Source organism: Sorex fumeus, unplaced genomic scaffold (genome assembly GCF_029834395.1).
Source record: "Sorex fumeus unplaced genomic scaffold, SorFum_2.1 ptg000005l, whole genome shotgun sequence".
Classification (NCBI taxonomy): domain Eukaryota; kingdom Metazoa; phylum Chordata; class Mammalia; order Eulipotyphla; family Soricidae; genus Sorex; species Sorex fumeus.
The window spans coordinates 7,325,111-7,347,827 of NW_026606062.1; the positions used below are offsets into that span (position 1 = coordinate 7,325,111).

The 22,717-nt window shown below is 50.0% G+C and overlaps 1 protein-coding gene across 1 annotated transcript in view; it reads left to right on the forward strand.

The window, feature by feature from the left end:
• The first annotated feature begins 9,335 nt into the window (after window positions 1-9,335).
• The window catches only part of PSMD1 (proteasome 26S subunit, non-ATPase 1), an 88,934-nt gene continuing 75,552 nt past the window's right edge, over window positions 9,336-22,717 (forward strand). Inside the window, exons 1-6 of the mRNA XM_056120785.1 lie at window positions 9,336-9,501; window positions 13,249-13,292; window positions 14,637-14,710; window positions 14,827-14,996; window positions 17,229-17,434; window positions 19,162-19,305. Of these exons, the coding sequence (XP_055976760.1) occupies window positions 9,486-9,501; window positions 13,249-13,292; window positions 14,637-14,710; window positions 14,827-14,996; window positions 17,229-17,434; window positions 19,162-19,305 (654 nt within the window). The 5' untranslated portion in view covers window positions 9,336-9,485. The remainder of the gene's footprint in view (window positions 9,502-13,248; window positions 13,293-14,636; window positions 14,711-14,826; window positions 14,997-17,228; window positions 17,435-19,161; window positions 19,306-22,717) is intronic.

Consider the following 22,717-nt stretch of genomic DNA (forward strand, 5'->3'; position numbering starts at 1 on the left):
GGCTGGCTGGTGGGTGGCCCTGGCTCTCAGCTTCACAGGCTCAGGGGACTCTTTATGTGTTGTTTCTCACCTCTCCAAGACCCGCAGCCCAGAGGAGCCCCTGACTGTGCAAGCCATCCCCTCCTGGCCAAGGCTGGAAGCCCCCATGCTGTGTTCTCACGGTTCCCCTGCCTGGGGGGGAGGGGGAGTCAGCGGGGTGGAGGGGGGGAGCCAGCCAGGCGGAAGCACTGCACTTTGTCCTGAGGAGAGGTTGGGTGCCCAAGTCCTGCAAAAGTCCCTCCCCTCAGGGGTCAGGATTGAGACAGACCTGGAATGAGGCCTGGGTCCTGGGTAGCCCGATCCCTCCCACCCCAGCCCCCGCCCTGCCAAAAGCCTGGGGTTCAAGGAAAGAGAGCCATGAGGGAGCGTCGACGTGCCCCTCAGGACCCAAGGCCTGGGTCAGACCCTCCAGCTGCCTTCCCTGTGGGAACACAGGCCGTGACCGCCAGCTGAGTTACACCCTGGTTCGCCCCAAACTCTGACCTCTGGGGGAACAGGAGGCCCGCTGAGGGAGCACTGTTTCTGGAGTCCTCCCTAGCTTCCCCACCCCACCAAGTCCTCACATATGGCTGTCCAGAGTGAAATTCCCCCTGATTGGGTGGGAAGCAGGGTTTGGCGCCCGCCTCAGCCCAGTCCTTGGGCCTCGTCCTGGGAACCAGGCCTCGTTCTCTGGGTTCCTGATCTGTGACCCCCAAGTTCCTTCTCTCCTCTGATGAGGAAGGTCGGAGCCAGGCTGGGGGCAGGGGGAGTCTCTTAGGCAAGATCTTGGCTGGATCTGCACCCCAGCTCCAGGCTCCTGCTCCCAGCGCCCTGCCATCTCCACGGCGGCCGTGGTGGGTCTCAGCCTCTGTCCCCCAGCTCCTGGTCTGGCCCTGGAGGGACAGGCCAGCAGGGAAGCAGGACAAAGCGCCAGGCCAGCGCCCAAGGTCAAACCTCTGGGAGGGGTCTGGCGCCACCTGTTGGGAAGAAACGGAATGGCAAGGACCCGAAGTCTTTTTTTTTTTTTTTTTTTCCTTTTTGGGTCACACCCGGCGATGTACAGAGGTTACTCCTAGCTCTGCACTCAGGAATTATTCCTGGCAGTGCTCCGGGGACCAGATGGAATGCTGAGAATCCAACCCGGGTCGACCGCGTGCAAGGCAAACGCCCTACCCGCTTTACCGGGAGTCTTGAATTCCGTCCAGGCGCATCAGGGAAATTAAGGATTGCTGGGAGCCCAAGCACAGAGGGGAAGGCGCTCGCTGGCCTTGCACGTGGTGGACCCGGGTTCATTCCCTGGCACCCCAAATAGTCCCCCAAGACTATCCCAATGCATAGGGATCGTGATCCCTGAGCGTAGATCCAGAAGTAAGCCCCAAAACAAAAAAGAAAATTAACAAGAGACAGTTTTTGTTTTTTCTGTTTTTGGGCCAGTGATGCTCAGGCATCAGGGGACTATATGGGGGGCTGGAGATGGCACCCAGCAAGGCAAGAGCCCTTCCTGCTGTGCGTCACTCGGACACCAGAATTAAATTAACAAGACATATTGGCTCTTTCCAGGGACCACAGCCAGGGCTGCTGGGGGCAGCGGGGAGGGGCCCTGCCTGGGTCACCCCAACAGCAATGCTGGCCCCGGGTGTGGCCTGGTGGTCTGGGGATGGAGCTCCGAGTCTCACACGCTAGGCACATTCTCTTATAGCAATCACACTCCGCCTCAATTTTTAAAATAACACATTTAGTTCCATATGCCAAACTATTGTCATAGCCACTCTATATTTATTGGGGGGGGGGGGGGTAATAGCTCACCCGCTGTGTTCAGGGCTTACTCCTGCTATGCATTCAGGAATCACTCCTGGTGGGCTTCGGGCACCATACCAGGGGCCCTGGGAATTGAACCCAGGCCCACCACATACAAGGCAAGTGCCCTCCTCATTGTACAATCTCTCCAGCCCTATTGCAATGCAACCACTAGAATAGAAACTTCCTGATGGGCTGTTCTGTCTTTTGGAATCGTGTGAGAATGTTGCACTTGCAGCTCAATTCAGATACTACATTTTTATCCCAAACACTTGATCTGTATTTAGATTTCATTAAATTTAGAGCTGAAAAAAATATTCACATTGTTTGAGTTTCCTGAATTGGGGATGTTTTTAAGTTTCAAACAAACGAGATCAAAGTTAACTAAAACTGGTTTCTTTGCTGCCCCCTGCCCCCTTATTTCTTGGGGGTGGGGGGAAATTGGGCCACATTCATCAGTGCTCAGGGCTTACTCCTGACTCTGCTCAGGAATCACTCCTGGCGGCACTCAGGGGTCCAAATGTCGTGTCAGGAATTGAAACTGGGTCTGCCACAGCCAAGGAGAGCGCCTTAACCCCTGTATTATCTCTTCAGTCTCTTTTAAAAAATTGCTTTTGGTTTGGGAGCCATACCCAGTGACTCTCAGGGCTTCCTCCTGGTTCTGTGCTCAGGGATCACTCCTGGTGGTGCTCGGTAGACCTGGGGGGGGGGGGGGGGCGGGGATCAAACCGGTGTTGGTTGCACACAGGGCAAGGCCCTTAACTCCTGGTATCTCTCAAGTCCCCTTTTCAATTTACTTTTGTTTGAGGGGGGCCACACTCCAGGGTGGTTAGTGCTTATCCCTTCCTCCCCCTCATGCCCCATTCCCGTGCTCCCTGACACTGTGGCAAGTGGCTTGGGCAAAGCAGTAGGTCTTTCTGAGTCCACCTGTCATCCCAGACCCAGGCGAGGGGAGGCCTTCACCCCTGCTGAGCTGCCCAGGACGGCCTCCCAGTGGCCCAAGGCAGGCGCAGCCCTCCAGGATGCCCATGATGGTTGGTGGGGTCCTTCTGACCCCATTTCCTGAGGCCCACTGACCCCAGGGACTGTCTCCAGCGGAGTCAAAACTCGGGGACAGTAGTTCAGTTTACGGAGAGGGCTGGGACTAAGCCTTTGATTGCCACCCTCCCCTCGGGGTGACGCCCCTGACACGGGGGCAGAGGAGCACAGCAGGGAGTTGATACCCACCCCCATGGTGCTCACAAATCAGCCGAGCCCTGTCCTGCGCACGCGCAGAGCCGGGTCTAAAGCAAACATCTGTGGGTCCAAGCTCCGGCTTCAGAGGCGGTGGAGGGGCAAGGGGAGGGAGGGGCAGGGGGAGTTTCCAGTGTCACCTTCAGCCTGCCAGCGGGAGTCCAGTGTGAGTCCCCTGTGAGTCCAGTGTGGCCAGGGGGCGTTCACAGCTGACCTCTTTGTCACTTTGGCTGCCTTAGGTCACTCGTTTTTGTTGTTTGTTTTGGGTCACACCTGGAGATGCTCAGGGTTTTTTCCTGGCTCTGTGCTCAGGATTCACTCCTGGTGGTGCTCAGGGGACTATATGGGATGCTGGGGATCGAACCTAGGTTGGCCGCGTGCAAGGCAAGTCCCCTAGCCACTGTGCTGTGGCTCTGGCCCTACCTTGGGTCACCCCTGAAAGCGTGAGCGTGTCTGGCTCTACTCTGAAGGGAGGGGAGGGGCTCCGCGTGTAGAACCCTGCATCTGGGGTCCCACCTGCCATGGCCCCAAATCAAAGTATGCCGAGAGATAAGAGCAAGAGCGTTTGGAGAGGGCGGGAGTCTGTGAGCCCCGGGCTGAACCCCAGGTCTCTGCTATAGCTTCATCCCTCACCCGGCTCTGTCGCTCCAGTTGGGGACACCAACATGAGTAAGTGGAGGCCAGAGCAAGAGCACAGCGGGAGGATGTTTGTCTCGCACACGAGTGACCTGGGTTCAATTCCCGGCATCCCATATAGTCCCCCGAGCACTGCCAGGAGTCATCCCTGAGTGCAGAGCCAGGAGTGGTTCTGAGCATCTCCAGCTGTGTCCCGACCCCTCCCCCACCTCCCCAATGAATAAGTGTAGCCATATCTTTGATGGGGTCCTGTCCAGTTGAGACCTGGGCAAGAACTGATTACAGAGACACAGGGTGGGGTGGTCAAGGAAGTCTTCCTGGAGGCAGTGCCGCTTAACCGGAAATGCCAGATAAATGTGGGAGCAAGAGAGGGCTTTGAAGATTGAGGGACAAGCAGGTGCCGTGGTCAGAGGCCCAGGGGCTCAGGGGAGTCACGGTGATCACAGCCTGGCCTGCAGGGCGGGAGCAGGGAGGGACAGTCCTGCAGGAGCCTGGAGGAGCGGGTCCACCAGAGTGCTGGGAAGATGCAGGCAAGGGAGGTGGGGGAGGGGATGGGATGGGTGGGGGTTGTGCGTGTCAGGGAGACAGGTGGGGCGGGGGAAAGACCAAAGGGTCACTTCTGGGTCCTGCTTCTGTCACTGAGGGCAGCCAGTGACCAGAATCCAGGCAAGGGACCGGTTGGGAGTACAGAGTTGAGGGGGGGATGTGAGTTCGGGGCTTCCTGGAGAGAGGCTGGGAGGTCTGAGGGTCAGCGCTCAGGAGTGTGGGCTGGGCTGAATTGTCACTTTCAGGTGCCGCCACCTTGATCACTGAGCTCTGGGACCCAAGAGACACCCCCCACCCCCTGGGCAGCACCGCTGGCCAGGCTGTGCAGAGCTGTGGGTGGGGGGCGGTGGGCATGGGGGTGCGGAGACTTTCGGGGTGGTCACTTCACCCCACTCAGTCCGCAGGGGTCTGCACTCCGTGAGGTGGCACTGTGGTCTCTCCGGGAGCTTGGCATGAGCTGGCCAGAAGCACGGTCAGCGGAGGAACTGCAGGCGTCATGGAGGTGGCCAGGGCTGAGCCAAGGCAGCTGGGACGAAGAGATGAGCAGCACAGAGGGAGGAAGCACTTGTGGGGACGCGGAGGCCATAACCCCCGCAGGGGGCTTGGGGGCTCAGCCAGGAGGTGGCAACCCTGAGCCCGCCACCAACTCAGAGACGCCCCCATCCCGCATGGAGAGTGTCGGCTCTTGCAGGGACACAAGGGGCAAACTGGCCAATTTTGGGGGGGGGCACACCTGACAGTGCTCAGGGCTTACTCCTGGCTCTGTGCTCAGGGGTCATTCCTGGGGGGCTCAGGGGACCATACTGGGGTCCAGGGATCGAATCCAAGTTTCCTCTGTGCCAGGCTAGCATGCTACCCACTGTGCTATCGCTCTGGCTCCCCGCTTAAAAAGTGTTGAACAGGTTGCCAATATTGGTGTTTTACATCTTCAGCAAAATATAATTGACATTGTATTCGTTTTAGGGCTGCTGCAATATTATGTATAAGGTGAGATGAACACAGTCCTTTTAGTTTAACAGTTATTTCTGTGACCATTTTTCGTCTTGTGATGAAAATTTAAAAATAACAAAACAAGGGGCTGGAGCAATAGCACAGCGGGTAGGGTGTTTGCCTTGCACGCAACCGACCTGAGTTCGATTCCCAGCATCCCATATGGTCCCCTGAGCACCGCCAGGAGTGATTCCTGAGCGCAGAGCCAGGAGTAACCCCTGTGCATTGCCAGGTGTGACCCAAAAAGCAAAAAAATAAAATAAAATAAAAATAACAAAACAAAACGCAGCAACTTACAAATACACAGCGCTAGGTCAACGCCGAAAGCCACCATGCTGTACACGGGAGCTTGGGGACCCAGTTTGTTTGTTTTCAGGGCCACACTTGATGGTGCTCAGGGGTGACTCCTGACTCTGCACTCATGAATTATTCCTGTCTATGCCCAGGACACCATAGGAGATGCTGAGGATCGAACCCTGGTTGACCGCGTGCAAGGTAAATACCTTCCCCACTGTACTATCACTTCAGGCCCCACTTAGGGATCATTTTTTTTATAGTTTATTTCTTTATTGAATCACTGTGGGAAAAGTTACAGAGCTTTCGGGTTTAGGTCTCAGTCATGTATCAAACACATTTCCCTTTACCAATACTTATTTTTAACCGTGAACCCCAATAGAACCCCACCTCCCACCCCTCCCAATTCCTGTGAGGCAGATGAGTTCTAGTTAATACTCTATCTACTTTGACTAGATACATTGTTTCGATAGAAGATGCACAGTTATTGTTTAGAGTTTACGACCCCCCCCAATCAGATATGCTGAAACAGCGTTGCGAAATGATTTGCTTTCTATAGATTGGTTTAAGAATAAAATGATGTCGCACGGCCGCGATGGTTTTGGGTTTCTGCTGTTTTACTTATTAACCCTGGAAGAATTTCTATTAAAAGTTAGATAGTTAAGAGATTGGTTTCTGTGCTCTGGAGTCGTGGCTGTGCCGGAGAGCCGCTCGTGGGGGGCAGCTGGCGACCTCGGTCGGGCGTGAAGGACGCCCCATTACGCCCCCCTTCCCATGAGGCCCATGCCGCCCCCCCCCCCCCCCGGCTCAGAGGGATCATTTTATTTTCTTAATGTAGGAGTGTGGCTATTTATTCAGCCATTGTTTAAACTGATTGAATTGTGCATGAACTCCACATTACTTTTTTTTAATCCAGAATAATTTTATTTTATTATGTTTTTAATTATTATGATTTTTAAATCATCATGAGATACAGTTACAAAGCTTTCCTGTTTGAGTTTCAGCCACACAATGATTGATCACCCAACCCTCCATCAGTGCACATCTTCTACCACCAGAATCCCCAGTATTCCCCCCAAACTCCCCCCCACCTCTATGGCAGACAATCTCCCCCATACTCTTTGTGTGTGTGTGTGTGTGTGTATCTTCTCCCCCATACTCTTTTTTTTTTTTACTGTTTGTTATGAATAGCATAAGATGTCACGCAGCCGCAAGAGCGGCCATGTGCTCCTGGAATTCTAAAGTTTTAGATAATTAGGGTCTGGAGAAATCTCTGCAGCGAGCTCCTCAGTTTGGAGATTCTTTTGTGTGTCTCTGGATCCTGGCCCGTAAGGGGCTTAAGTAGCAGCTGAAGGCAGTTCGTGGGCATGACCTCCAGGGTCCCATGGGGATGGAGGATGAGAAGGACTGGCCCGTCCCCTACCACTTAGGGATCTTTTAACTGGGACTTTTTGCCCTGGATCTCTTCCACTCATCTCCCTCAACTTGTCAACATTTAATATTCTGAGCACTTGGAGGCATGGACATACTCATGTTTAGCATGCGTGAGCCCCGAGTTCTACCGCTGGCATCTGCCCCAGCCCTGCTGGGGTGCTGCCTTGAAGGCCCCCAAGTAGTGCTGGAAGTAATCCCACACCCACCAGCACCACAGGGTATGGCATTTATTCAAACTATTTTGAGAGACAGAGAACTAGAACAGCAGGAAGGGCACTGACTTTTGCACGTGGCCAACTGGGTTTGATCCTGGCACCACAGAGGGTCCCCCAGGTCCCACCAGGAGTGAGCCCTGAGCACAGAGCTAGGAGTAAGACCTGAGCACTTCCAGGTGTGACCAAGAAAAAATGTTTTTGTTATGCCAGAGAGATAGTATACAGGGGTAGGGCACTTGCCTTGCATACGTCTTACCCAGGTTCAGTCCCTAGTACCACACAGGGTCCCCTGAGCACTGCCAGGAATGAGCCCTGAGCACAGAGCCAGGAGTAAATCCCGAGCATAGCTGAACATGGCCCCAAATCAAAACAAAACTGAAGATTCTGAAGATTTCTCATGGCATTCTTGTTTCTGGCTTTTTCTAGAAACTCCCTAGCCTCTCCCCAGGGCAGTACTGCCCTTGGTCAGGGGGACCCACAGGCTCTGGCAACCGTGGCCACGGACCACAAACCGACCGCTCTGTGGCCAACGGATCAGAGAGCCCCGCTCCACAGTCCTGAGCAAGGAGCCAGGTGTGGTCCAACTCCTCCTTCCATCCCCAAACCCCAACACAAGACATGGGCCTGGCCCACACTTAGCGTTCTAGGCTGCCAGTCACACCCCTGGGGTTTGAGAATATGATCTGTTGTTGTTGTTATTGTTGTTTTGGGGCCATACCCGGCTATACTCAGATCTTATTCCTGGCTCTCTGGTCAAGGTTCACACCTGACCACGCTCAGGGGACCACATGGGGATGGAACTCAGGTCGGCAATATGAAAGGCAAACGCTCTACCCATTGTACTACCCTTTCGTCCCAGGTGGTGGGTAGATGAGGGTGTTTGAGAGTTTGGCAGAGTGACGGATAGGGCCAGTCAGTCCCAGGGCTGTTACTAAGGTGTGAATGACTCCGGGCCCTTCGGGTGCAGGTGCAAAAGGGCACCAGGAAAGCCCCGAGTCCAAGTTCTGAATAATTTCATCAGGACCAATGGCTCAAAGCAAAGTCAAACTCCAAACAACGTTGTCCAAGTCTGAAATCATAGCAAGTTGGTGCCTCTCTGAGCTACTGATGTCAATTGGACAGGGCAGCTGGTATAAAGTGCACTGCACAATCTCCAGGGCCACGTCCAGTCTCTAATAACCATAAATATCTAAGATTTCAGCCGGTGAGATAGCACAGCAGGTAGGATGCTTGCTCTGCACACCGCCAACCTGGGTTCGATCCCCAACACTGCATATGATCCCGAGCACTGAGGTTTCCCAGGAGTAACCTCTGTGCACAACCAGGTGTGCCCACACCCTGATACAACTAAATAAATAAAATCCAAGGTCCGGTGCTATGGGGTGGAGAGGAATTGGTCACACGGAAGATTTACTTTTCCATTGAGGGACCAAGACGTGCAGGGGCTTGACACTGGTGGCCGTGTTTTTCTCTTTGGAATCCATATCCCCATATATATCTTTTTAAACTTCTGATTTGCATACTTGTAATCATGTCACTGTCCTCCCGCTGTTCATCGATTTGCTCGAGCGGGTCCAATAACGTCTCCATTGAGACAATTGTAATATACAGGATCAAACTTGCAATATACAGGATTAACTATTGCACATGAAAATAAAATAGCCTCGTTCAACTTTATCATACACCAATGATTACTAATGGGCTCGCTCGGTAATAGGACGTTCTGCGAGATAATGCAGACGGCTTTGAAACACACGTCGATATCCCTTTCTAAGAAAAACGCTCTGTGCTCCCCACCCTCGCGCGCGCGTCCTTGCCCCGGGAGTTTGCTGATGCGGGGCGCTGCAGTGACACCGCCCCGACAGCGGGAGGCGCTGCACTGAGCGGCCTCACGACTCCCCGACACTCTTTCTAACTCAGCAATGGCGGGTGCTGTGTGGGGGGTCCTTTTCCTAGGGGTGTCCAAACTAAAGCCCGACCCAAGAGGAAAAGAGTGGCCCCGATTCCACCAACTTCGTCCCCCCGAGATGGCTAGAAAACACCTTGACTTCTCCACACATCCTTACCCAAGAGCCGGGGTGGCGCCGAAGTGCCAGCGCGGGGGAGAAAGTTCGCGCTTGGCGGCAGGCGCAGCGGCGGGCAGCCCCGGACGCGGAGGGGTCCTGGCGCGAAGCGAGCCGGCGGCCCGACTCGGCGGCTGACTGAGCGGCGCAGCCGGGGAACGCGGAGGCGCGGCGGAGCGAGCGCAGCCGGAGCCGACGGACACGCACACGGCGCGGCGGGGCCTGCGAGCGAGCGGGCTCACGAGTGCGGGGCGCAGCCATGATCACCTCGGCCGGTGAGTGCGGCCGCCAGCCGGCGCGGAGCAGGGAGGAGCCGCCGCACCGGCTTTTAGCTGAGTCAGGGCCGGTGACTGGGCACCTCCCGGCGGGGCGCTCGCTGGCCTGCGCGGCCGCCGCCGGTCCCGGGCCCCGCACCGCGGCCACACCCCCGTGCCGGGCTCCGTGGGGGCTTCGCGGGCTCGGTGTCGGGGGTCCGCCCGCGCCCACGCTGCACCGCAGGCGGCGGGCCGGCCGGGGGCTTCGGGGCTCCGGGACTCTTGGGGGGCGGGCGCCTTTGTGCGGGGTCCCGCGTCGGCCCGGCCCGAGGGGGATGCGGGGGCCGGACGCGTCGCTGTCAGGTGCGGGGCGTCGGGGGTGCGGCCCGACCCTGGAACCCGGATCCCCCCGACCCCCGACTCCTTCGACCCTGCTCTGCCGTGTTTCAAAGGGACCCGCGATCGGCACCGTCCGCGCTGTCCCGCTGCTGCCCCGACCCCCGGCTTCTTTCCCCGGGTGGGGGGCGGTGTGTCCGCGTTTCCCGCCCCTCCCCCGGCTCCGCTCTTGCACCCCTTTTCCCGCCCTCCCGTCTCCCCCCGTCGCCGCCTCCCTCCGTCCAGGACTCCCTGTCACCGCGCGGGTTTCCTGGTCCCCTCCCCCCCACCGTCAGACTGTAGTGGTCGCGGGTGGCATTTGGGGTGGCCGGGTTCTTAGCACCCAGCCCCCCGCGGAAAGTCCGGGGTGTGTCTTGAATGCAGCGAGGAGGGGCTTGATCAGGCCCCAGAGTGGTGGGATCCCAGGCTGGGCCGGCGCTTGGGTGGGGTGGATGGTGTGGGGGTGCCCAGCTCTGCGCCCCGCCTGCGTGCTGTCCCTCTCTGTTCCCCTGAGCTCCGGTCCCCATGGGGACCCGCAAGGTTCCCCTACGGGTCGGGAGCGAGCAGCCCCTCCTGATGGCCCGGACCTGACCACTGTGCTCGGCACGAAGGACCCCGGGGTCAGCCTGCGCCGTCCACTGCTGCCCGCGGGAGTGGAGAGAGGCAGGTGCTTAGTGCAAGTGGGAGGCTGAGTGTGGGTTTGAGCTCCGTTTGGGGATTTTTTTTTTTGAGGGGCCACCACCTCGGGGTGCTCAGGGGCAAATTATTTCTCTCTTTTTTTTCTTTAGCATCATATAGGTGCATAGCAGAAAATAAAGAGAAAAGCTTTAGAACGGGAGACCCCACTCTATATTCTTCCTTTATTTCCAACTCTTTTAAGTTGGAAACTCTCGGGGCTGGAGAGATAGCACAGCAGGTAGGGCGTTTGCCTTGCAAGCAGCCGACCCGGGTTCCATTCCCAGCATCCCATATGGTCCCTTGAGCACCGCCAGGAGTAATTCCTGAGTGCAGAGCCAGGAGTAACCCCTGTGCACCGCCGGGTGTGACCCCCCAAAAAAGCAAAATAATAATAATAATAAGTTGTTTCTCCTGGAACATACTTCCACATTTGTAAATGGTACTCACATTGTAAATGTTCCTATCATTTTTTTTAACTTAATGAATCACCTTTGTGAGATACAGTTACCGACTTAATAAACTTTAATGATCCACTGCCTCTCCCTCCATCAGTGCCCATTCTCCACCACCAATGTATCCCTCCGGCCACCCCTTCCACCCCCTCTCTGTGGCATGCACATTCCCTTTTACTCTCTCTCCTTTGGGTGTTACGGTTTGCAACACAGGTACTAAGTGGCCATCGTGTTTGGTCCATAGTCTACTTTCAGCACGCATCTCCCATTCCAAGTGAGCCCTCCAAGCATTATTCCCTTAATGGTCTCTTCTCTGTCCCAGCTGCCTTTTCCCCCATGTACCTATCATCACCTTTTTAGATCTTATCTGCTGGCTATGTCTTATGGCCTGTGGGATATTTTTTCCAAGCTTCCTTAAATTTTTCCTACCCACCTTCCAATTTAGAAGAGATTTCTGTTTCGCTTTTAAGGTGGTGAAGTGTTTATATGTGGAATGGAGAGCGTGTAATTGGTTTATATATGGAATGGAGAGGGTATGATTTCATTGAGTGGTGCCTTGCTTTCTTTTTTGGTTTTTTGGCCACACCAGGCGATGTTCAGGGCTTACTCCAGGGTCTGCGCTTAGGAATTACTCCTGGCGGTGCTCGGGGGACCATATGGGATGCTGGGGATGAAACCTGGGTGGGCCGTGTGCAAGGCAAACGCCCTACCCACTGTACTATCACTCCGGCCCCAGTCCATTCTGTTTCAAACGGTCTTGCCCACCTCACAAGAAGGCCGTCTCCCTGTGTTCCCCAGTTGTCCGTTGAGCACACTCTCTAGGTTACCTGTGGTTGGGAAAGGCGCCTAAATGTGGGCATCTTGGAGTATTCCAAAGATTTGACTTTATTTACTTTTTGTTTTGGGTTTTTTGGTTTGGGGGGGCACATCTGGCAGTGCTCAGGTCTTCCTGTGGCTCTTGTGCTGCTCCAGGGACCAGATGGGGTGCCGGGAATTGAACCTGGTCGGGCCACATGCAAGGCAGTGCTCATGCCTGTTGCTGTACTATATCGCTTTGGCCCAGATTATACCCTTTTGAGTTTGACTAAAGATTCCCTTTTTGTAATTTCATTTTATAACTTCTATTTTTTTGCGTAGTTTCATCCTCAAGTTAATTACAAAAAACTTTCTGATTTGGGCCAATAAAGCTGGTGATTCTCAAACTGCAGTGAGCGTCAGTTTCACAGGAAGGTTGTGGCCCTACTTACTTACCCCATCCTCACAATTTCTAAATTAGTACATTTGGGTTGGGGCTAAAAGTGCATTTCTAGAAAGTTCCAAAGTGATGAAAATGGTATTGATCTGGAGACCTCACTTTCAAAACCGTTGAACTAGGCAGGTAATGAGGTACATGTAATACCATGAGCGTTTGATAGCATAGTTAATTCTAGGTAAAGGTAAAGGTAAAGGCCCTCCCGTTGATCATCGATTTGCTCGAGCGGGCCCAGTAACGTCTCCATTGGAGACTTTGTTGTTACTGTGTCTGGCATATCGAATACTCTCGGTAGCTTGCCGGGCTCTCCGAGAGGGGCGGAGGAATCGAACTCGGGTTGGCCATGTTGGCTGCGTGCAAGGCAGACGCCCTACCCGCTGTGCTATTAATTCTAAACTTTTATTTATTTTTTGCTTTTTTGCATCACACCTGACGATGCTCAGGGGTAACTCCTGGCTTTCCACTCAGGAATTACTCCTGGTGGTGCTTGGGGGAATCGAACCCGGGTCGGCCGTGTGCAAGGCAAACTAAACTTGATCTGAACTTTTAGATCAAAATATGGATCTTTACAGGGTTGGCGAGGAGGGGGCAGTGTCAGGGATTCTTAACCCAGGTGCCTCATGGCTGAGGCGTATGTTCTACTGTTGAGCCGCATCTCTGAGCCTCAGCATTTATTGGTTCTTGTTGCTGTTGTTGTTGTAATCTGTTTTGGGGGGCCACACCCAACTCTCCTCCTGGCTTGCTTTTGGCTCTGTGCTTGGGAGACCAAATGTGGCCACAAGGATCAAACCCGAGTTGGCTGCTGCAAGGAACCCCTCACCCAGGCACAAGGCACCTGCTGCACCTCTGCCCGTAGACCTTCAGAGTCTTAAAGAAAGGCCGTCGTTCCTCTAGTGAGATCACCCCCCCAAAAATGCTAATTGTTTCCAGTTAGCATATTTTTGATTAAATGTAAGTTTCTGTCTAAGCAGAGTATTATTTTATGACCATGTTATATCTTTTGTCTTATAGCTGGAATTATCTCTCTTCTGGATGAAGATGAACCACAGCTTAAGGTATGAGTTAAAGTCAAATTGACTGGGGTTGGTATGAATACGCCAAAGCTCTTTGGACTTAGTCTCATTTCAGATAATCACCCTGTCAAATTTATACCCAGACTCTGAAAGTTAGCCCCACAGGGGACAGTAGATATTCAGTAGAGTTTAGCATGACTGAGGTAAGTAGACATCAGTCTGGCAGCTGGAAAACCCCGCTACCCCTATTTCTTTGTCACTAAACAGCGCAAAAGTTTATTCACTGTTGGTAGTTTTAAATTATTTTAGAGCGATAGCACAACTGTAGGGTGTTCGCCTTGCATGCAGCCAACATGGCAGACCCAAGTTTGATTTCTCCGCCCCTCTCGGAGAGCCCGGCAAGCTACCGAGAGTACTTCTCTCGCACGGCAATGCCTGGCAAGCTACCCGTGGTGTATTCGATATGCCAAAAACAGTAACAATTGTCACAATGGAGACATTAACTGGGCCTGCTTGAGCAAATTGATGAACAACAGGAGGCCAGTGACAGTGACAAATTTTGGAGTGCTTCAGATAGGTCTAGACACCTTAGTTCAATATACAATTTATTTATTGACATTTTCTCTTTTATTTAATTAGCATGAAATTATAGTTACTCATGATTGGGGTTCAGGCATATAATGTTTCAACATTGATCTTTTCACCAGTGTTCACATCCTCTACCAGTGTCACCCTATGCCCTGTGTGACAATTTTGTTTAAAGGGAAAAAAATTATTATAATGAAGAATGACATGATGGGTCTGCTGGTTTATAATGAAAACAAAAAAGCAACGTGGAAGTCCAAGAGAAAATATGTGTTGGCAAATATCTTTTGATACAGATTAAAAGTTTCAGTAAATATGACAGAATTTGTCATTGATTTGCTTACACTTGGGAGGGTGGAGGGTCAGTAGGACTACACCTGACTCAGTGCCCAGGGGTCTCTTATGTGGGGGTGGGGTCACGAGGGGCGTACCATGTGCAGTACCACAAATTGAATTCTGCATGCAAAGCATGCACTCCAGCCTCTTGAGCTATCTCGGGCTTAGCGCTGTGGCACTGTCTCCCTTTGTTCATCGATTTTCTTGAGCAGGCACCAGTCATGCCTCCATTGTGAGGCTTGTTGTTACTGTTTTGGGCATATCAAATACGTCACGGGTAGCTTGCCAGGCTCTGCCGTGCAGGCGGGATACTCTTTGTAGCTTGCTGGGGCTCTCCGAGAGGGACAGAGGAATCGAACCCGGTTGGCTGCATGCAAGGCAGATGCCCTATTCGCTGTGCTATCTCTCCAGCCCTTATAATGACAAGTCTGTCTCAGTATTAAATTTTATTTTTGTCTTTTATAGGAATTTGCACTACACAAGTTGAATGCAGTTGTCAATGACTTCTGGGCAGAAATTTCAGAGTCTGTAGACAAAATGTAAGACAATTTGACTTCTATAAATTTCCTGCTACTAAAGTGTCATGTGTAATCATATTCAGTGTTTTTAAGAAAAACCAGTCTGAAGGAGGTCTGTTTGTCCTAATTTCTTTCAGAGAAGTTTTGTACGAAGATGAAGGTTTCCGGAGTCGACAGTTTGCGGCCTTGGTGGCATCCAAAGTATTTTACCATTTGGGGGCTTTTGAGGAGTCTCTGAATTATGCTCTCGGAGCTGGTGACCTCTTCAATGTCAATGATAACTCTGAATATGTAGAGACTATTATAGGTAATTATCTTTGATTTGGTAAGCCTTTATCTTGTTAACTTGTTTCTTGCTCCAGTGCATGTGGCTTTTATTTCCTCAATTCTTTTCTGATTATTGCCAAATTTCATTTTAATCAGAAGTTCATAATATTTCTGTAATTTTATGAAAGCATTTATAAGGTCTATTTTTTATACTTCTCCCAGCTATAAGACTTAAATGATAGTACAGCAGAGTAGGGTGCCTGCCTTGCACGTGGCTGACCTGGGTTCAGTCCCCAGCACCATATATAATCCCCAGAGTCCCGTCAGCAGTAAGCCCTGAGGCCACTGGATGTGGTCCCATAACGAAACAAATAACCAGAGAAAGACTTCAGTTGGGAAGGAGGCTGGATTCTACTAGATACTCTTACAGCATAAACCAGAGAACTGAAACTTGAAAGCTAGGAGATATTTTTTCCATCTGGTATAAACTTGGGAAAATCCCTAAATACGATGGTTCTGGGACTCCTCTCCCATCGTAGTTGCAGTATCCTATCACTTAATCACCACTGTAAGTTCAAACGCTTCTATTAGGTAGGGCCCAGTGATTATTTCCAGCAGTCAGAATTGTTTGGATCTGCTTTGTGGTTGCCACTTTGTTCTTTGTTTGACTTTTGTTTTGGGGCCACACCCAGTTTACCCAGGGCTCGCTCCTGGCTCGTTCCTCCTGGCAGGGTTAGGAATACCCTATGTGGTCCCAAGGATGGAGCCTGGGTTGACCATGTCCAGGCAAGTGCCTTAATCCTTATAACCTCTCCAGCCTTGCCACTTTGTTCTTACTGCCTGAATCTGCAGCTTCTCCTTGGATGGATGGATTTTAGTTATGAAATACATAATGTATTTGTGGTATATTTCAATTATGAAAGTCCTTTGCTTCCCCCAAAGTTTGGAACCATGAGCCATCTAGCTAGCTTAATTGCATTTGTGCTAATTCATTTCTTTTTTCTTCGTGTGTGTGTGTGTGTGTGTGTGTGTGTGACAGTATGTGAAGCAAAATAGTTCTTGAAAGAAATGTACTTGGGTGTGAGAGCAGAGAAAGAGAAGAAAAAGTGTTCAAGAGAGAACATCGGCTTCTCCCAATGGGGGGAAAAGGCCTAATTCCTTTTTCTCTGAGCCTGCAGTAGTTCTCACCTAATTAGTTTTGTCCTTATATCCTTCTCTTTGAAGAGGGTAGCCACGCGCCTTGAGTTTTAGAGGTATTTCTTTTTGCCTTCCTTTGAAAGTAGAAAAAAGGTTTAAGATAGAAATTAACTTGTTCTGGTTATTCCTAACACCTTTAATTTAAGGTTTGATTGCAAAGTAGTGGAAGTTGTAAACAAACTTAATCATCACATTTGTCATTGGACCCCTTCGTGTGGTTTTGTTTTTTGTTTTTTATGTTTGTTTTGGTTTTGGAGGCCACATTTGGGTCATGTTTGGGGCTTCCTCCTGGATCAGGGATCACTACTGTTGGGGCTCAGGGGTCTCTTGGAGTTCTGAGGATTGAACCCGGGTTGGCCATGTGTGAGGCAAGTTTACCTTACCACTGTACTGTCTCTCCAGACCCCCTTCATTATGTTTTCCTATTCTCCACATTTACCTAGATTATTGTCAGAAGTGAAATTCAAATATGTGGATACACTACATTGTATTGTCAGACTTGTTGGGGAGAAGAGTGTGACTAGGTTTTACCACTTCACATTAAGAAAATGAGTATTTATTTATTGTATTTATTTTAGTTTTGGGGCCACATTCAGCTGTGTTCAGGGCTTTCTTGTGCTTGGGGATCATTTCTTGCCGGGCTCAGAGGATCATATGGGGTGCCAGGGATCAAACCCAGGTGGCCACATGCAGGGCAAGCACCCTATTCACTGCTATCACCTGACCCAATGTCTCTCTTTTCTTTTTTTAACTGATATAGAAGCTATTTTGTAGCCAACTCTAAAATAAGCAGCTGAATTTGTCATGTCAATTTAGTCAAGTTCCGTAAGACCATTTGGATCAAACTAAACATTTAATGTGTTGAATAGTATCAGCCTTTTGGAATTAGTGTTTAGTCCTCTTTTTGTGTAAGTCTTGATGGAAATAATATATTGCTTTGAATATATAACTGCCTGCATTTAGCTACTTCAAAACTTAGCATTTTATAGTTTTCTCATAGGTTTTTATTAAAGTGGGCATTTTTTTCCTAGTCAGTTAGCCTAATTTACAGGGTGAAATTTTATTTTCTCCATAGCAAAATGTATTGATCACTACACCAAGCAGTGCGTGGAAAATGCAGATTTACCTGAAGGAGAAAAAAGACCAATTGACCAGAGATTGGAAGGCATCGTGAATAAGATGTTCCAGCGATGTCTGGATGACCACAAGTATAAGCAAGCCATCGGCATCTCCCTGGAGACTCGAAGGCTGGATGTCTTTGAGAAAACTGTGCTGGAGTCGGTAAGACAATAGAGTTTTCCGGGGTACTGGTGGGAATCAGTAAGGCAAATTTTTAAAACAAGACTGTCGGGGGTAGTTTAAAAAGAAGGATCTAGTTTAAAAATAATAGGTGCTTTTTGGGCAAATGTTTTATACACACACACACACACACACACACACATGAATCTTGGCTGTGTTTTGTGTTAGTCAAATATCTGCTTCTATCTTACTATTTATTCCTTTCAATTATTGCATGGGGAGGTTGCATAGATTACCCGGCTCTTTTGTAGGAAGGCTGTCTGGATGAGCTACTCTCATGCGTAAGTTTATCATGACTAAAATTACAAATAAGATTGCTGACCGGAGGAGGTTGCAGTAACTGATGAGTATGAGTCACCAGTAAAAATGATAGGAAAGGTACAGGACTGAGTCCAATGGATGTCGATGTGCGTGCACAGGTGGCCTGTGTGTCTCCGTGCCGCCCGCCCTCTGCTCGACCCTTTTGCCCTTGTCTTCAGCGCTAGATACCTTCCCTACCCACTGTGCTCCCCTGCTTCCCTCTTCTTCGCCATGGCCTCTGGTGTCGCCCATGCTTGTTGGTAGTGATGGCGCCTCTGTCTGGTGCTTGCTGGGAGTTGGGCATCTACTCTCGGTCCTTTCCCCTTGACTGCAGTGGTCACGGGGGTCGTATACTTCCATTGTGGTGCTTGGGCACATACTGGTTGTGGGGCTCGTCAGGGATTGCAGTGGTGCAGAAGGCATCCTCCCCAGTGGCTGCACTCCTGCCTCTGAGGATCCCGTGCTCTTGTGGCCTGAGGTGGGACCACACTTGGCTCAAGTGGGCACCACTGTGGCCTGGAGTACCGCCTCCATGCTGGCACGGCAGGAGATTTTGCCTTTGAAGGACACCGCCACCTGGTCCCTTTACCATAACTGTTCTCTATCTGCTTTATTCTTGCTCAGAAGTCTAAGGTCAACTGTCACTTGTGTACTATAGCAACACCTTTGTAACTTACGTCAGTTTTAGAGTGATGGTTCTTAGTAATCACTGAATAGTGTTTTCAAGTCATTTTCCAAAAGACAGGAAAATGGTACTTTGGGGGAAGATTTTTGTCTGTTTTTTCCCTTCCCCTCCTTTTTTGGTTTTGGTTTTGTTTGGGGGAGGCCACACCAAGTTGTGCTCAGTGTTGACTCCTGGCTCAGTGCTCAGTGATCACCCTTCACTGGCTCAGGCTACCGTATGTGGTGCTGGGCATCAAGTCCAGGTCAGCCATGTGTAAGGAAGGCCATTGCCTTACCTGCTGTACTGTCTCTTCAACCCCCTGTTATTTTTTACCCCCGCCCCCGCCTTTTTTTTTTTTGCTTTTTTGTGTCACACCCAGCGGTGCACAGGCGTTACTCCTGGTTCATGCACTCAGGAATCTCTCCTGGCGGTGCTCGGGGGACCATATGGGATGCTGGGAATCGAACCTGGGTCTGCTGCGTGCAAGGCAAACGCCCTACCCGCTGTGCTATTGCTCCTGCCCCAGCCGCCCCCATTTTTTAAAAAATGTTTTTATCGTTTAATCTTTGCCTAAAATGACACATACTAAACACATTAAAATAAATCTACTTCTGGGACTGGAAGATAGCTGGTGGGCTTGCCTGACCCCCAAACCCAAGCTAAATAAAATAAAAAGGAAATTTGTTTCTAAGTAAATACAACGTTTCAGTAATCAGAAAATGATGTATCTTTTAATCTCTTTCAGAATGATGTTCCAGGAATGCTTGCTTATAGCCTCAAGCTCTGTATGTCTTTAATGCAGAATAAGCAGTTTCGAAATAAAGTGCTAAGAGTTTTAGTCAAAATCTACATGAACTTGGAAAAACCGGATTTCATCAATGTTTGTCAGGTAACGCTGTGTGTTGCTGTCCGTGGTGCGCTTATGGCTCCCCTGCACTCTGTGCCGTAGTGGTACCCTGATGGCTTCCTACAGCACTCTGAATGGAGGGTACGGCAGATAGGTGTGGTGTTTTTTTTGTTTTGTTTTTTTTTTTTTTTTTTTTTTTTTTTGCTTTTTGGGTCACACCCGGTGTTGCACAGGGGTTACTCCTGACTCATACACTCAGGAATTACTCCTGGCAGTGCTCAGGGGACCCTGTGGGATGCTGGGGATTGAACCTGGGTCAGCTGCATGCAAGGCAAATGCCCTACCGGCCCCCAGCTAGGTTTTTTACTGACTAAAACGCAACTGAAGCAATTCTGTTGCACGGCATCCTTCCTGTATTTTTTGATTTTGAAAATAATCTAAGCATTTAAGGAAATCTTGGAGACAAGATTTATTTTTAATGTAGATGGAAAGATAAAAATAACACCTATGCCAGATGTGATCCCTGAGCACAGAGCACTGAGCACTGCAGGTGTGGCTCAAAAGACTAAAACATAAACTAATTTAAAAGTGCCTATGCTGCATCATTCTAAAAAAGAATTTCAAGTGTAAGAATTTCTTGCCGTATGAGCCAGAGAACAGGACTCCAGGTGCTTGTTCGTTCTGCGACGGACACTTAAGTCCTGGGCACCTCTTGTGATTCCCCTGAGCACCTGTGGGCTTTGACTTTCAAAAAATGACAGAAATAAATTGATTTTTCTATTCAAGCACCCAATCCATGTTGGATTTATTTTCTTTATCTTTTTTTCATGTGTGAATTTCCATTTTAAAGTATGTTGGGGCAGTGCAGGAAGTATATAAACTGAAGTATCTCTTTCCCTTTCCCCTGGCTGTTCCACAAAGATAGTGTGTTTTTCATTCACTGTGTGAACCCGGGTCGGCCGTGTGCAAGGTGTGTGCAAGGCCTACCCGCTGTGCTATCACTCCAGCCTCTAGGCTTTTTTTTTTAGAAATAAAATTTTATTGATTTCCCGTTTCTTTGTATGGGTTTGCTTCTTTTTTGTTTTGCTTTTTGGGTCACACCTAGTGATGCTCAGGGGTTACTCCTGGCTCTGCACTCAGGAATTACACTTGGAGGTGCCCAGGGACCAACCACATGGGATGCTGGGGATCGAACCCAGGTCAGCTGTATGCAAGGCAAACACCCTACCTACAGTTCTATCTCTCCAGCCCTGGGTTTGCTTTTTGATAGTTTTGCTTTGATGGTTTTAGCCTTACCTGGCAGTGTCTGGAGGGAGTTATTCCTGGCTCTATACTTGGGGTCACTCCTGTTGGTGCTAAGGGCTAAGGGACCCCACAGTACGGGCCACGACTCTGATCCTTCAGTGTGCAAAGCCTGTGCTCAATGTGCTGAGCTCTCTCTCCAGTGCCCATGGGTTTGCTTTTTCACAGTCACCACAGTTAGCTGTAGATGTAATGTCAGCAGTAGACATTAGTGTGCTTGTATGCCTTATGTGAATAAGGCCTGGGGTTCAGTTCCTCGCACCACTGGGGGAAAAAAAACAATTATGTTACTATGAAGTTTTGTGTTTTGCTTAGAGTATATGCATTTTATCCTACGTTTGTATTCATTACTCTTTCCCCCACTAAAACATTTTCATTTTGTTTTTATGCTTTGTAGTTTTCCATTTTAAAAGAAAGACTTTTTATTGGGGAGGGGGTTGGTGGCCACACCTGGCTGTCCTTCCTCAGTATGGCACTGCCAAGTGTAACACCACTAGTTACTGGGGGGGGGAGTGGAATTAAATACATATTTTGAATTTGTCGTATAGTCACATGATAAAAATCTTCCCACTGCTTTCCACTATCTAGCTCCCAAGTTCTCATTTTTGGTTGCAAATATTATTTTTATTTATTTTGTCCGATTCACATTTTTTTACATTGACTCTTCAAAAACCCTTGTTTTTATTTTATTTGTTTGAGTTTTTTGGTTTTTGAGCCACACCCAGCCATGCTCAGAGCTTACTCCTGGCTCTGCACTCAGGAATTACTGCTGGTGGACTTGGGGGACTATTTTGGACTTCAGGGATCAAACCTGGGTCAGTCACATGCAAGGCAAGCTCCTGCCCAGCTGTGCAGTCTCTCTCGTCCCCTCGAAATAGTCCTTTGGTGGATGTGTTTTGCCTTAATGATTCTGGTGTATCATTTAGTTTATTCTTTTCTTTTTATTTTGGGGCCATATCTAGCAGTAATGAGGCTACTCTTTTTATTTGTTTTGGGACCACACCCAGCAGTGCTCAGGGCTTCGTTCTGGCTTTGCACTCAGATCACTCCTTGTAGGCTCAGGGGACCATTTGGGGCGCCAGGGATCAAACCCTGGATGGGCCGTGTGCATGGCAGGTGCCTTCACCACGATAGTCTGAGAGCTCCAGCCCCAGGTGATCGAGGTTGCTCTGGCCCTGAGCCCTAGGGGTTGCTTCTAGCCGTGCGGGAGCTTGAGTCAGGCGTCCTGCATGCCGGGTGTGCGCTCGGCCCATTTGAGCTCTCTCTCCAGCCCCAGTCATTGATTTTGTTTTCTTTATAATAACAGTTTTAAATTTTGAAATTGTTAATGCTAATGAGATTGACAGAACCCCTAAATTAAATTCTTTCATGTGTGGAGACCTCCCAAGCAGTTCTTAAAGGGTCCCAGGGCCACCCTTTGTGACATTTAGACAACTGGGCTGCACCGTTCAGTGCTAGGGCCTGTGGATGCGGTGCTTTTCAGGCCCTGCAGGCTGGAAACTACCACCCCGCAGTGCTCCAGACCTTTAGGGCCAGATCCAACAGTGCTCTAGGAGCCTTGTGGGACCAGGGGTCAAGCTTAGGTCCCAGTGCAGGCAGGATTTACTGCCATGTTTTGCTACTTGAGCTATCCCCCTGGTCCTTAAATTGACTTCTTTTTTTTTTTTTTTTTTTGTGGGGGAGTCACACCCGGTGATGCACAGGGTTATTCCTGGCTCATGTACTCAGGAATTATTCCTGGCGGTGCTCGGGGGACCCTCTGGGATGCTGGGAATCGAACTCGGGTCATCCAGGTGCAAAGCAAACGCCCTACCTGCTGTGCTATCACTCCAGCCCAGCCCCCTTAAATTGACTTCTTATAAGACAATTTGTACTTAATAATTTTGGTATAAACATATTGCAAATCCTAAGAGCAAGTAAGAGAAGTACATGCTTCTAAGTAGGCATTTTCATTACCTTGTGTTCTGACCTCACACAGTACTGTGTATGCTGAATGAACAAAAATAAACAAATGAAAGCATTATTATGGGTAAGATTTAAAGAAGCTAAGTTTCATCCCCTACCAATGATTGAATACTGTTAATTGTCAGATACAATTTTAAAAACCGAGTACTGTTTGTGTAAATTTTCTTCTTGCATAGACGCCATTTTC